The sequence below is a fragment of the Scyliorhinus torazame genome, chromosome 13 (assembly GCF_047496885.1).
Source record: "Scyliorhinus torazame isolate Kashiwa2021f chromosome 13, sScyTor2.1, whole genome shotgun sequence".
Taxonomy (NCBI): domain Eukaryota; kingdom Metazoa; phylum Chordata; class Chondrichthyes; order Carcharhiniformes; family Scyliorhinidae; genus Scyliorhinus; species Scyliorhinus torazame.
Genome location: NC_092719.1, coordinates 200,689,872 through 200,704,952, shown reverse-complemented (window position 1 = coordinate 200,704,952; position 15,081 = coordinate 200,689,872). Strand labels below are relative to the sequence as shown.

Below are 15,081 nucleotides of genomic sequence, written 5' to 3'. Positions count from 1 at the left end.
TGCCAGTGCCAGGTTGATGCTGCCAAGAGTCAAGGACTGAGGGCAGCGATGCCTATGAAAGGGGAGTCGGGGTGAAGGGTGTTATGAAGGGTGAGAGGGTGAAGGGGCTATGAAGGGGCATCATAAAGGTTGCGGGGGGTTGAAGGGCGGGTGGTCCTGAAAGGGGGGTGTCCTCAGCGAGCCCGTAGTGAGGTACGCTCACTTGGTGGGGTGGGGGTAATGCCCATGTCTGTGGGGGGGGGTGACATTATCTGTGGGAGGGTGTGGAGGAGTCTCAAACTCACTTCGAGATCAGGGCACCCTTTCAAAATGGCGGCCTGATCTCAGAGGAGCAGGTCTCACTGGTGAGTTTAGTTCCCCACTGCTGAAAAAATTTCAAAGTGTGGGCTTGACCAGTGAAAACCTCCCCAAGAAAATGACTAAGGGTCGGTGAATCCAGGTCTGGATCTCCCCCAAGCGGCCGGCGGGAAACATCCCGCCAAACCTGCCCAAAACTGGGAGAATCGCATCCAGTGTCTCTTTTTTCAGCAATACTCAAATTCTGTACTACCGAGCAACTAAATAATTACCTGTTGAAATTCAGAAAATGAAGGGGGTAGCTAACTTAGAAACATACATTTTTGTCGCATTTTAAAAACTGGAAAAAGCACAAAAATGAAAGGACAAGGTGCATTCCGCCATGTTATACAAAATACAAAGAAAACATTATGATTGCATGGATTTATAATGTTCTTTAAAAAAACTATCTGCAGATTTTAGCCGTTCAGCATTAATGGCCATCAAATATTAGGAACTATAACACAGTCAAAAGCCTTTTTCTCCTTGATCTTCCTTGACCATTTCTGCTTTCATGTTCCTCCCCCTCCTCCACCCCCACCAGAACACATCACCCAATGGCAACAATGTGAGTGGGGATGGCACTAGAGTGCTTTCGGTTAACTCAGTTGGTTGGACAGCTGGTTTATGATGAGGAGCGACACCAACATCGTGGGTTCAATACCCGTACTGGCTGAGTTTTTTCCATGAAGGCTCCGCCTTCTCAATATAATAATAATCACTTATTGTCACAAGTCGGCTTCAATGAAGTAACTGTGAAAAGCCCCTAGTCGCCACATTCCGGCGCCTGTTCGGGGAGGCCGGTACGGGAATTGAACCCGTGCTGCTGGCATTGTTCTGCATTCCAAGCCAGCTGTTTGGCCCACTGTGCTAAACCAGCCCCTTGCCTGAGGTGTGGTGACATTCAGGTTAAAATCACCACCAGTCAGCTCTCCCACAAAAGGGGAAAGCTGCCTATGGTCTTTGGGGGCTCTGAAGACTTTCACTTTCAGAGGGAGACAGATATTGACTGAAGAAGATTAATCAAAGCGAGAGAGAGAACATTCTTTCAGGTTGTGTCTCGAGGGCTATTCAATTCAATTTTATTTGGGTGAAAGATTTAGAGAGAAAATGGATAGAAGAGCAAAGGAGAGACAGACTGTCAACCTCTCGGTCTTGACTGCCAGAGGTGAAGAGTTCGAAACCACCACACCCCATAGTTTTACACACAGTCTGAAAATATTGTTAATATTCACGTTGAGAAAGTTTTTTTATAGTTTCCTTCATGGCTTGTCTCATTTTTTTTCATTGCAGGACACAAGAAGAGTGTCATTTTGTTCTTTAAAAAAGCTATTTCCTGAAGTTTCCTTCAAAATGAAGATATTTATATCCCAGCATCAGTCGACCAGTGTTAAAAGCTGCTGCTCGCTACCTGAAAGGAGCAAAAAGAAGAAAATTGATCTGAGAGTCCTTATTTCCATTTTAAAAAAATGTCATACTTAGATCTGCATCGACTGCCACATTTTGCTCCCAGTAATAATGACTGCATCAGTAACCTCACAACACAGAAAAAAAATGTCAAGGCACTAAATCAAGGAGTAAGGAAAATTAATGTCAAAGTAAAGGAGGAGATATTTGGAGGGGGTGACCAAAGTCTTAGTCAAAGGGGTTTGACCAAAGGTGTTAAAGGAGGAGAGGCAAGTGAAAAGAACATGGTGAGCAAATTCCAGAGAGATAGCCTGAGAATGGCCAGAGGCACAGTTGCCATTGATGGGTTGAAGGAAGGGGAGAATATACATGAGGCTGGATTCTGATAAGCAGAGAGGACAATGCTGGTGCAGGGATGGGGAGTGTTGGGAGAGGTGGGGAAGTGCCATAGGGTTGGAGGAAGCAATAGAATTTGAGGTTTCGTAGGTTCAGGAGTTGACGTAAGTCAACAATGATAGGGTCATGGGTGAATGGGACTTGTAGGGGAGGATACACGCACAGTAGTGCTTCACAGCGCCGGATTCCCAGGTTCGATTCCCGGCTTGGGTCATTCCATCAGCCTGCCTATGTCCTTTTGTGTTGCACACTGTTCTCACAGTTCACAATAGTTCCAACTTTTGTATAGTCTGCAAAGTTTGAAATTGTGCTCTGTATATCCTGGTCATTAATATATATCAGGAAATGTAAGGGTCCTAACACCGACCCCTGGGAAATTACACTATAAAACTTCCACCAGTCTGAAAAACAGCTGTTACCCAACACTCTCTATTTCCTATCTCCCAACCAATTTTGTGGGCAGCACGGTAGCACAGTGGTTAGCACTGTTGCTTCACAGCGCCAGGGTCCCAGGTTCGATTCCCGGCTTGGGTCACCATCTGTGTGGAGTCTGCACGTTCTCTCTCCCCTTGTCTGCGTGGGTTTCCTCCGGGCGCTCCGGTTTCCTCCCACAAGTCCCGAAAGACGTGCTGTTAGGTAATTTGGACATTCTGAATTCTCCCTCAGTGTACCAGAACAGGTGCCGGAGTGTGGCGACTAGGGGATTTTCACAGTAACTTCATTGCGGTGTTACTTGTGACAATAATAAGGATTATTAGAAGTTCTTTGAATACAAGGGGAGGAGGTTGGGGACTTTTCCAGGGGACCATTGGAGAAGTGAAGCCTGGGGGTTGACAAGTGAGGGTTTCATCAGCATTTATTTCACCCCAAACCCTTTTTCAACTTGGCTTTGGATGTGAACCATTTACATGGGCATTTATTTTGATATCAAGATACTAGACTAATCGGTGCTACTATTAAAGTTACCAGTAGGTGACAGTATTGCATGCACTAAACAGTATAAGAACTTTATTGAGGGGAAAATATAGCAGCAAATTATTGAGTATATTCACTCTTTCCCAAAAGCTAGATTTACAGCAGAGCATAGAAAATGCTAAAATCATAGCGTGGGAAGTGAGTAGAATGCCTTACTTGGGATCTGCTGCATTTTGGAGACTCTCCAGTGAAGTAAATAACCCCAGTGTTGAGTCTGGGAGCTTACTGCTGTATCCGGGAAGAAGGATCTTCCCCCAGGTAACCTTGGTTTCTCTTGTAAGGTGCTGTGCATTTTTTATTCATTTTGGTTTTAGCTCAGATTCAGAATTATTTAGAACATTTACTTTTTATTTCCAAAGCCAGGGTTCATTTTATATATTTTAGGATTGTCAACACTGGTTGTGTGTATTCCTGGAGGTTTCATTATGCGACCTCCCAATTGAAGCACTCTCCCCACCCCAGCATTCCTGCCAGGCAGCAGTTCCTCCTCCAAACAATTATAAAGGAAACAAGCTATTGTTACTCAAATTGATTCATCTTGACTGCTCATGAAACAGCCTTTCCCCCTTTTATAACTAATGATTGAAAGTATATTGCTGAAAAAAGGGACATGATGTCAAACCTTTTCATCTTGCACAATCAGGATAGATGCAAGAGTGCCAAATTTCAAAGGGAGCCAAAAATTATGCCACATGAGACAAGAATGCTGATTGGTAGGCAAGTCAACGCTGATTGGTCAAGGCATTGCTGTGGAAAATGCACCAGGGAACCATTGTCTCCAACTGTTAAATTCAAAAACAGTGCCACGCCTGGGCATATTCCTTCTGTCTGCAGAGGACTGGTCCCTGTGTACGAATATATGTGGCTTCTAGCAAGTGTGAGTGAGCCACATTGTGAGCCCAACTGATAATCTTACATTAGTTGTCTGTGCAATTCTTAGCACTACACTGGATTGTTCAGCAATCACGGAATCACATGTATTGCTAGACATTATGTTCTCAATTTTGCATGCATGGGTTGGTTGATCACAGTCACTACTCTGCCTATTTTGAAAAGCAGAAGGTTGTTCCTTCAATAGTTACTCCCTTTGAAATTTGGAATTCCTGCATCTCTCCTGATGAGTGCAAGTTGAAAAACATTGACAGCATGTCTCCTTTTTCAGCATGTTCTGTGCTATCAAGCGGCTGATAGAAAGTGTGCACAATAATGAGAAATTGCATGATTTTATTTGGTGATTTAATAATTTTGTCCCTGTGTCATTTGCAGCAATGTTCTGGAGATTAATCCTCAATTTCTGGAGATACCCAGACAATCCTGGAGGACGGGTAAACTGAAGTATATTCTTCAGTTTTTCACCAACTCTCACTCCATTGCCCTCTCTCTCTGCTCCCCGATCAGTGGCAGACCTTAGGTAACTGGTCTTGCCCAGTTTGGAATATTGGTCAGTTTGGGTCAGACCCCATGTGGAGTATTGTGAGCAGTTTTGGGCCCCGTATCTAAGAAAGAATGTGCTGGCCTTGGAAAGGGTCTCATAGAATCATAGAATTTACAATGCAGAAGGAGGCCATTCGGGCCATCGAGTCTGCACCAGCCCCTGGAAAGAGCACCCCACTCAAGCACACGCCTCCTCCACCCCATCCCCTTAACCCAGTAACCCCAATTAACCTTTTTTTTGGAGACTAAGGGCAATTTAGCATGGCCAATCCTCCTAACCTGCGCATCTTTGGACTGTGGGAGGAAACCGGAGCACCCAGAGGAAACCCACACACTCATGGGGAGAACATGCAGACTCCACACAGAGAGTGACCCAAGCCGGGAATCAAACCCGGGACCCTGGAGCTGCAAAGCAACTGTGCTAACCACTATGCTACCACGCTGCCCCTCTCGAGGAGGTTCACAAGAATGATCCCTGGAATGAACAGCTTGCCGTTTGAGGAACGGTTGAGGACTCTGGGTCTGTACTCCAATGAGTCACCCTCAGTCAGAGGGTGATGAATCTGCGGAACTCTTTGCCACAGAAGGCTGTGGAGGCCAAATCACTGAGTGTCTTTAAGACAGAGATAGATAGGTTCTTGATTAATAAGGGGATTAGGGGTTATGGGGCGAAGGCAGGAGAATGGGGATGAGAAAATTATCAGCCATGATTGAATGGCGGAGCAGACTCGATAGGTCGAGTGGCCTAATTCTGCTCCTATGTCTTATGGTCTAACAGTCTTCTTTACCTGAACCTGTCCATATTCTTGCTGTACACTATTGCCACCTCCTTCTAATGCCTGCTCATTGTGTATTTCCCCGCTCCCTTTATGAAGCAGCCATGATATTTCCCAACTAACCCTCAGGCACCTTTTTCACGACAAGGGTTGCGTGCCTGCTCCCAGGTTTAGGGCGGGATGGAGAATGGATGGTAGCCTCATGTTGTTTCACCATTTCAAATGTAATTCTGGTCTGGCTTCAGGAAACCTGACTGCTTAGTGATGCCATTCCACTTACCTGCTGGATTCACTGCACCTGCCTCCCATTACAACCTAAAAACCTTCAACCTTTCCATCTCGCGTCCCCACCCACCTTCTCACAAGGCCATCAATCTCCCCGTCAAAGACTCCCATCTCCACCCTCGGCACCCAAGCTGTCTGATCTCACCACCCACCCTGGCCTCTGATCCGTCTGGCCTTTAATCTCTAGGCTGCCACCCCCCCCTCCTCCAGCCCCCACCCACCAACATCAGGGTTGGATACCACTGCCAAGAATCAGACCAGCACACTGAAGCTGGGTACCAGCAGCCTCTCCGGGGATTGGAGAGCCCTCCCCTGGTATCAGACTCTCTCCCACCTTTGTTCAGGGAATCAGCTAACTGCTCCTATGGCCTTTCCCCCAGTGTTTCCCCCATCCGACTGTAGGCCAAGAAACTCTGTTGATCGGACTGACTTAGAGTGGGGAGCCTGTCGGTGACTTGCACGGTGTGGGGTTAAAACTCCTCCGTGTACGCCAACACCCAGACTGACAAGTTTCCCTTGTTCTCTGACCCCTTCCTTCCCCTACCTGGTCAAAAAGGTGAATATTCCACTTTTGGAAGCAATCAATTTGGACGATGAAAGATACCAGTGGAAATACACAGAGATTTGTTTACTGGTTTGTTGGTTCAGTTTGGACTAGGATAGCCTTAGTCTGGATATCAGAAGATTCCACACCCTGCGGCTTATCAGTTGTGACCTGACACAAGTTAGGGAGCTTCGAGATTACTGACTCACTGCATGCCAGGTGCATTGAAGTGTAAAATCTGGGCTGTTTTATTTAAACAGGTTTTTCCGTTCGTATCCATGGCAAACTTTGCAGTGGTAGCCAAGAATGTGGTGAGGCAGAATGTCTTGGCCTGCCTTTCCCAAAGATAATTCAGATTAATTGACATCAAGCATCCAAAATATGAGATTTAAAAAAAGGTTTCTTACACTGGCAGAGGAAGGCCCCTCCACCTCGCCCTGTGAGGGAAGCAGTGCAGGAGTTCCATTCTGTGAAGAAGGGTTCAGAACGTTACAGTAACATCTCAAGAATTGGGAACGCTGTAAGCCCTTCCAACCGAGCACATTTTCAAAATCATTTTCCTTCCTTATTCCTTCAATCTCACAGCCACGAGAGCAGCCAGAAAACCTGCTCCCAGGTTTCTGCCAGATTCCTGCCGAGCCAACTCTTAGGGAGTACATGACAGCTAAAGAAGTAGAAAATGAGAAAGAGAAAACACAAAGAGAAAGATCGATTTTCCATTCATGCAATGATTGCCCATGTTCTCAGGGCATCTTGTGGTGCTTCACAACCAATGAACTGCTTTTGTAGCACAGACATTGGGTTGTTAGGCAAACACAACATCAATTTAAAAATAGCAAGATGAGAGCTGAGGGAGGAATATTAGCCTGACCATTGCAGAGCTCCTTACTCTTTGCTATTCCATGGGATCTTTCCTATCCATTTGAATCACTGGCACCGGCGGACAGAGCCTCAATTGAGCACTTTGTTTAAAATACGGTACCCCCAACAGTGCAGCATTGCGCCAATAGTGTACTGAAATTCCAGGCACGGTTATACACTGGAGTGGGACTGGAACCCACAATCATCAGTGACCAACTACGCGGAACCAAGCTGACAAAGCAAATCATGGGTTACCCTTTCTTAAACTATCGCCTCCTATGGACACTGTCTGACTTTAGCTTAGCACCGCTCCACTGACAACTCACTTTATAGGCTGCCCTCGTGACCAGGCGTCATAGTTTCATAACATAGCAACCTCCATGGGAGAGACTGCTTAAATGAGAGAAACGACTTTGCCATTATACTTGTTGCAGGAAATATTAGTAGGGTGCATTTTAAGAGTCACCAAAATGTCGAGGTGGCATGGTGGCACAGTGGTTAGCACTACTGCCGCACAGCTCCAGGGTCCCAGGTTCGATTCCCGGCTTAGGACACTGTCTATGTGGAGTTTGCACGTTCTCCTCTTTTCTGCGTGGTTTTCCTCCGGGTGCTCCGGTTTCCTCCGACAGTCCAAAGGTGTACAGGTTCGGTGGTTGGCCATTCTAAATTGCCATTAGTGTCCAAAAAGGTTATGTGGGGTTACTGGGTTAGGATGGAGGTGTGGGCTTAAGTAGGGTGCTCTTTCCAAGGGCTGGTGCAGACTCGATGGCCCAAATGGCCTCCTTCTGCCCTGTAAATTCTGTGATTCTATGATTGAAAGGGACAGTAACTTGGCAGAGTGGAGAACCTGCCCATTGTCTCAGTGCTGAATTTACATTTCATTCCCTTCAATGGATTAAAGATCCGTCAGATCCTACAATGGGCAGATAATCCACTTCACCATTGTGCCATCCATGTCGTGAAGATAAAAGTTTACCCCACTGTTTTGGGGGCAAGGCGTAGTCATGGTGGTGGCACTGGTTGGGGTGGGTGCGAGGTCGAATTGCATCATTACTTATCCATCTGAAAGCATGGTCCCTGGTGTCAACTACCTTTCTTCTATCATCAACAAGGTCATAATCTGGTGAATTGTCTGCCCAATCCACTATTTCATAGGGGGCCAGTAAAAATGAGAAGCATGTAAACAATTGCGTAGATAATAGTCAGTGGTGTCACATCACAAAATATTCTGAAACACCTCCTAAGTTACTCCACAATTTACAAACCATCGACGCAACTGATGTTAGCTGCACTGCACATTAGGGATTCTCCTCCCTGAACTTACATTCCATGTTGTTTATTCATGGTCACTTTTCTCCCTCAACACCCCCCCTAATCTCTTAGGATGACATTTCAATGCTGCCAACAGTTCATGGACCATTCCATATAACAGTCTATCATCTCTGTCTGTACATAGTCTTCTAACCCTGTACATTCATAAACCAGAATTGGATTGGATTGGACCTGTTTATTGTCACGTGTACCGAGGTACAATGAAAAGTATTTTTCTGCGAGCAGCTCAAACAAATCATTTAGTACATGAAAAGAAAAGAAAAAAGAAAATACATAATAGGGCAACACAAGGTACACAGTGTAAATACATAAGGGCCGGTTTAGCTCAGTGGGCTAGACAGCTGGTTTGTAATGCAGAACAAGGCCAGCGACACGGGTTCAATTCCCGTACCCGCTTACCCGAACAGGCGCCGGAATGTGCTGACTAGGGGCTTTTCACAATAACTTCACACTTGTGACAATAAAAGATTATTATTAATAAATTATTATTAAACACCCGGCATCGGGAGAAGTATTAATCAGGTCACTCCATAAGAGGGTCATTTAGGAGTCTGGTAACAGCGGGGAAGAAGCTGTTTTTGAATCTTAAATTCTTTCTAAATGAGTGAATCCACATCATGACACATAACATCAGTTGGGAATCGGTCCAGTTATAGGGTTGCCAACCCTTCAGGACTGGCCTGGAGTCTCCAGGAGTTGAAAATCAATCTCCAGGACAACTGCTATGTGTAACCCTTGAGGAAAATCATCAGGACATAAAGAATTTTTTTTTGTAATTTTCTTTGAACATTTCCCTTTATTAGATGGTGGCACAGTGGTTAGCACTGCCGCCTCACAGCTCCAGGGACCCGGGTTCAATTCCGGCCTCGGGTGACTGTCCGTGCGGAGTTTGCACTTTCTCCCCGTGTCTGCGTGGGTTTCCTCCGGGTGCTCCTGTTTCCTCCCACAGTCCAAAGATTAAGTGGATTGGCCATGCTAAATTGCCCCTTAGTGTCCAAAAGATCAGGTGGGGTTACTATAATTTATTAGGGTGGAAGCATGGGCTTAAGTAGGGTGCTCTTTCCAGGGGCCGGTGCAGACTCGATGGGCCGAATGGCCTCCTTCTGCACTGAAGGGATTCTATGACAGATTCTAATCTATGAAAATGGGAATAAAAGGCTGCTTGGCTGACAGCCAGACATCAGCCAATTGGGCAATGAGACACGGATCCCTTCATCTCCAAGACTTGCCTGCAGTTTGTTCATTGTACATAAGGTTGTGCAGATGAAAGTTAATTAAACCCGCGTAAAAGGGCCCCATATAAATAAAAATGCAGAACCACAAAGTGATAAAAGACAAAGATGACAGACCATGCAGAGTGCCTGATCAGTAGGTGGATTATTTTTCATCATGCAGTACAGAACAGCATCGTGCACTGTGACGAAAAGCTGGCATTTGCTGATGTTTTTTCCAAAGAGTCCTCCTCGTTCAAACTGCTCAATGATCGCCCCTAAAAGAAGCAATATTCAGATAAGATCAACTGTTGACCTGGAATGATTCTATGTGCATGCACATATGTACAGATATTTATATATTTTTAAAAAAAATACATTTGGAGTACCCAATTCATTTTTTCCAATTAAGGGGCAATTTAGCGTGGCCAATCCACCTAGTCTGCACATCTTTGGGTTGTGGGGGCAAAACCCACGCAAACGCGGGGAGAATGTGCAAACTCCACACGGACAGTGACCCAGAGCCAGGATCGAACCTGGGACCTCGGCGCCGTGAGGCAGCAAGGCTAACCCACTGTGCTTGTACAGATATATATAATGATGTTGAATTTTCCCATATTCAGCTGACCTCTACTGAAATCCTGCAAGACTTTGGCAGTCCTGGTGAAAGGCAAAGAGCTGGATTCCGGGTCCCCATTTATTCTGGGACACAGCCGGCATCCTTGTAAGGGGTGGCATTCCCACTGGCTATTACAAGACTCATGATGCCATGGAGGCATGGCCTGCAGGCGAGGGGGTTTTGAGAACTCACATTGAGAACTCTTGTTTCCCTCTCACAGAAGGAACCTGCTGCGGTACTAGATGTCACATTACTGAGAAAGGTGGGGCTTACCGAGCCCCAGAAATCGCCAGTAGGATGTGATCTGCGCCCCCAAAGAAAAGAGAAACAGAAACAAATGATTCCGGATCAGCCTGCTACACACGGGTCATACCATGTGGCAAATAAAGGTAAGCTCCTACAAACCACAATAACCATAGCTCCCTTGGCGGGCTGACTGGCTGACATTCACAAACTTAGCACCAACCAAACCTTGATCTTAATCTTCCTGGACTCTGCGGAGGTAATGTTAACCTAACTGTTCCATTGGGAAATTGATGGGATCAGTTGCAATGCTTGTTTTACTCCCTGCTCGATTTTACTCTCCATTAAAGCCAGTGGAGTTATAAAAAGTTGCAAATTGGCATTGCACCTGACTTTACCACTTTCCTAATGGTTATCCCAGGTCTTCTTTCCATATTCAGTCTGTTTATTTTCCAACTAAGCCAACATGCAAAGGAGCAATGTGGGTAAAATGGAAGGTAACTATTTGCATTTTCTGGTCATTGCATTTATCTGAAAAGTTATAGGCAATAGGTCACACGGAAACATGGCCACAATATCATGTGAGATAAACAAGCACATTGCATTGAAAATGATCCATATTATACTTACAGTGACATCCTGACAGGTACACATCAACCTCAACTTCCTTAAAATCACGAAAAATCTGGAATATAAAAGCATTGAGTTGCAAGACAGTCTGTAAGATGCTCAGTAAAGCACACAGGATCCAATCAATAAAGGTGCAGAATCCACAGGCCAGGAAGTTATGCTAAAGTTATAAAAGGCAGCCCCATGTAAGCAGAGGAGATGAGGAGGCACAGTGGTTAGCACTGCTGCTTACAGCGCCAGGGACCCGGGTTCAATTCCAGCCTTGGGTCACTGTCTGTGTGCGGAGTCTGCACTTTCTCCCCGTGTCTGCGTGGGTTTCTTCCGGGTTCTATGGTTTCCTTCCACAGTCCAAAGATGTGCGGGTTAGGTGGATTGGTCATGCTAAATTGCCCCTTAGTGTCCAATGATGTGCAGATTAGGTGGGGTTACAGGGCTAGGGCAGGGAAGTGGGCCGAGGTAGAGTCCTCTTTCGGAGGGTCGGTGCAGACTCAGTGGCCTCCTTCTGCACTGTAGGGATTCTAAGTAACACTTTCCTTTTTCCCTCCTCTTTCCTTACTGTCCAAGATCTTTCAGGTGAAGCAGCAATTTACATGTAGTCCTTTCCATTTAGTATACTGTATTCACCCCTTTTGGTTCTGCATCCTTTGATTCTGTGGAATTTCTCAGCTTATTTCAAAGGGATCAAACGATATATGTAATAAGCCCTTAAAACAAAATGTTTATCACCATTTCTGCCTCACTAGTTGAAAACACTTGCTCCCAAAAATGCGGTGACTGATAACAGAGTCATCGAGTTTTACAGCACATTTGGTCTATTACGCCGGACATCCAACATCTATTTATTTTATCCCATTTTTCCAGCAATTGGTCCGTAGCCTTGTACGCTATCGCGTTTCAAGGGCTCATCTAAATGCTTCTTAAATGTTGTGAGGTTTCCCACCTCTACCCCCCTTCAGGCTGGGAGTTCCAGATTCCCAGCATCCTCTGGGTGAAAAAGCTTTCCCCTCAAAATTTCTTTCTCCTCACCTTAAATCTCTGTCTCCTTGGTTACTGGCCCCCCTTTTAAGGAGAAAAGTTTCTTCCTATTAACCCCATCTATATCCCTCATAATTTTGTACAACTCAGTAAGGTCTCCCCTCAGCCTTCCCTGCTCTAAGGAAACAACCCCATCCTAACCAGCTTCTCATCACAGCTGAATCGCTCCAGGCAACACCCGGGTGAATCTCCTCTGCACTCTTTCCAGTGCAATCATTTCCTTCCTATAGTGTGGCGACCAGGACTGCACACAGTATTCTAGCTGCGGCCTATTGAGTGTTATATACGACTCCATAATCACCTCCCTGCTCTTACACTCTATGGGCGGGATTCTCCGACCCCCGCCGGGTCGGAGAATCGCCGGGGTGCGGTGGGAATCCCGCCCCGCTGCTCCGACACCAGCTGCCGAATTCTCCGGCGCTGGTTTTCGGGCGGGGTGGGAATCACGCCGCGCCGGTCGGGGGCCGTTGGCAGCGGACCCCCCCCCCCCCCTCGGCAATTCTCCGGGCCCCGATGGGCCGAGCGGCCACCCGTTTTCGGCCAGTCCCGATGGTGTGAAATGGACATGGTCCATCCCGACGGGACCTGGCTTGGAGGGTGGCTAGCGGAGTCCTCGGGGGGGGGGGGGGGGGGGGGGGGGGGCGGGGGGACCCGACCCCGCGATCGGGACCCACCGATCTGCGGGCGGGCCTGCGCCGTGGGGGCGCTGTTTCCCTCTGCGCCGGCCTCTGTAGGGCTCCGCCATGGCCGGCGCGGAGAAGAAACCCCCTGCGTCGGCGCAGGAAACACACCAGCAGTTCTGCGCATGCGCCAACTCACGCCGGCCCATGGCGGCCCTTCGCCGCCGGTTGGAGCAGCGCCAATCCCTCCGGAAGTGCGGAGGATTCCGCAACTTCCGGGCGGCCCGATGCCAGAGTGGTTCGCGCGCTCTTGGCGCCGACGTCGGGCCATCCGGCCAGTTGCGGGAGAATCCCGCCCTATGTCTCTACTAATAAAGGCAAGTATCCGACATGCCTTCTTAACAACTTTATCTACCTGTCCTGCTGCCTTCAGGGATCTTTAGACACGCACCCCATATCTCTCCAGTCCTCTGTACTTCATAGCATCCTACCATTCATTGTGTATTCCCTTGCCTTGTCAAATGCATCACCTCACACTTTTCAGGGTAAAATTCCACTTGCCACTATTCTGCCCATCTGACCAAGCCCGTCTATATCATCCTACAATCTAAGGCTTTCCTCCTTGCTGTTTACCACATCACCAATTTTCATGTAATCTGCGAACTTACTGATCAGAACCCCCACATTCACATCTAGATTCATATTGTACACTACTAACAGCAAGGGACCCAGCACTGATCCCTGCGGTATACTACTGGACACAGAATACCAATCACAGAAACTATCTTTGACCATTACCTTCCACTTCCTGTGACAAAGCCAATTTTGGATTCAATTTGCTAAATTGCCCTGGACCCCAAGGGCTCTTACTTTCTTGATCAATCTCCCATGTGAGACCTTGCCAAAAGCCTCCCTGAAGTGCATGTAAACTGCATCAACTGCACTGCCCTCATCTACACACTTCGCCACCTCCTTGAAAAATTCAATCAAATTTGTTAGACATGATTTCCACTTGACAAGGTTTTGCTGACTACCCTTGATTAATCCTTGCCTTTCCAAGTGGAGATTAATTCAGTCCCTCAGAATTTTTCCCAATAATTTCTCTACCACTGATGGTGGACTCACTGGCCTGGTTTTTCTGTTTTTTCCTTACTTCCCTCCTGAATTATTGGACCACAATAGCTGTCCTCCAGTCCTCTGGCACCTCTCCTGTGGTCAGAGTGGGTTTGAAAATTAGCATCAGAGTCTTTGGAATCGCCTCTCTTGTCTCACACAGCAGCCTAGGATACATCTCATCTGGGCATGGGGATTTATCCACTTTTAAGACTGCTAAAACCACTATTAGCTCCTTCCTCTCAATGCTAATCTGTTCAATTATATCACAGCTCCCCTCCCTGCTTTCTATGCCTACATTGTCATTTTCCATAGTGAACACAGATGCAAAATACTCATTTTATATCTCACCTACAACTTTCGGCTCCACACACAGGTTGTCACTTTGATCCCTAATGGGTGCTACTCTTTCCCTGGTTACCCGCTTGCCCCCAACATACTTGTAAAACACCTTGCGATTGCCCACTATTTTGCCTTTATTTTGCCCACTAGTGTTTTTTCATGCTCATAATGATGGTCATAATCATAGAATTTACAGTGCAGAAGGAGGCCATTCGGCCCATCGAGTCTGCACCTGCCCTTGGAAAGACCACCTTACTTTAGCCCACACCTCCACCCTATCCCCGTAACCCAGAAACCCCATCTAACCTTTTTTGGACACTGTAGGGCAATTTAGCATGGCCAATCCATCTAACCTGCACATCTTTGGACTGTGGGAGGGAGCAGGACCACCCGGAGGAATCCCACGCAGACACGGGGAGAACGTGCAGACTCCACACAGACAGTGACCCAAGCCGGGACTCGAACCTGGAACTCTGGAGCTGTGAAGCAACTGTGCTAACCACTGTGCTACTGTGCCACCTGATAAATATCTTATGGAAGAAAAATAACTAGACTTCTTCCACATAACAACACCAGCCAGATGTCAAGCACAATCACCAAAGTATTCTATTAAGATCTTTTCTGGAGGGGTCTTTTAAAGTTACTTTCATGCTCTTTCCTCGTTTCTCTATACTGGGAGTCTCAGATTGTCTCCCATTTGAGCCTGGATCAACAGCACGCGATTCTAATGGTTCACCACCTACCATCTACCTCTGGAAAAGCACATGGCTTCCTCTCAGTGCCCCTTGTTTGGCTTGTGTCCAAGTCAGACAGTGTTCCAGGCAGCCAATTGCGCCATAGAGAATCTTATCAGAGTGTCACATATTTGATGGGGATGACTTTCACCATCATTTTAATACATGACAGGAAGTGGATAGTACTG

At 46.7% G+C, this 15,081-nt stretch overlaps 1 protein-coding gene across 2 annotated transcripts in view; it reads right to left on the bottom strand.

The window, feature by feature from the left end:
- Positions 1-1,403: 1,403 nt before the first annotated feature.
- Positions 1,404-15,081, bottom strand: part of LOC140388526 (solute carrier family 26 member 6-like) — a 182,758-nt gene continuing 169,080 nt past the window's right edge. For both annotated transcript variants that reach the window (XM_072472883.1, XM_072472884.1), the window contains exons 18-21: positions 11,050-11,104; positions 9,696-9,835; positions 6,561-6,620; positions 1,404-1,747 (exon numbers count right to left, since the gene is read on the bottom strand). In XM_072472883.1, coding sequence (XP_072328984.1) covers positions 1,727-1,747; positions 6,561-6,620; positions 9,696-9,835; positions 11,050-11,104 — 276 coding nt within the window. In that variant the 3' untranslated portion in view covers positions 1,404-1,726. The remainder of the gene's footprint in view (positions 1,748-6,560; positions 6,621-9,695; positions 9,836-11,049; positions 11,105-15,081) is intronic.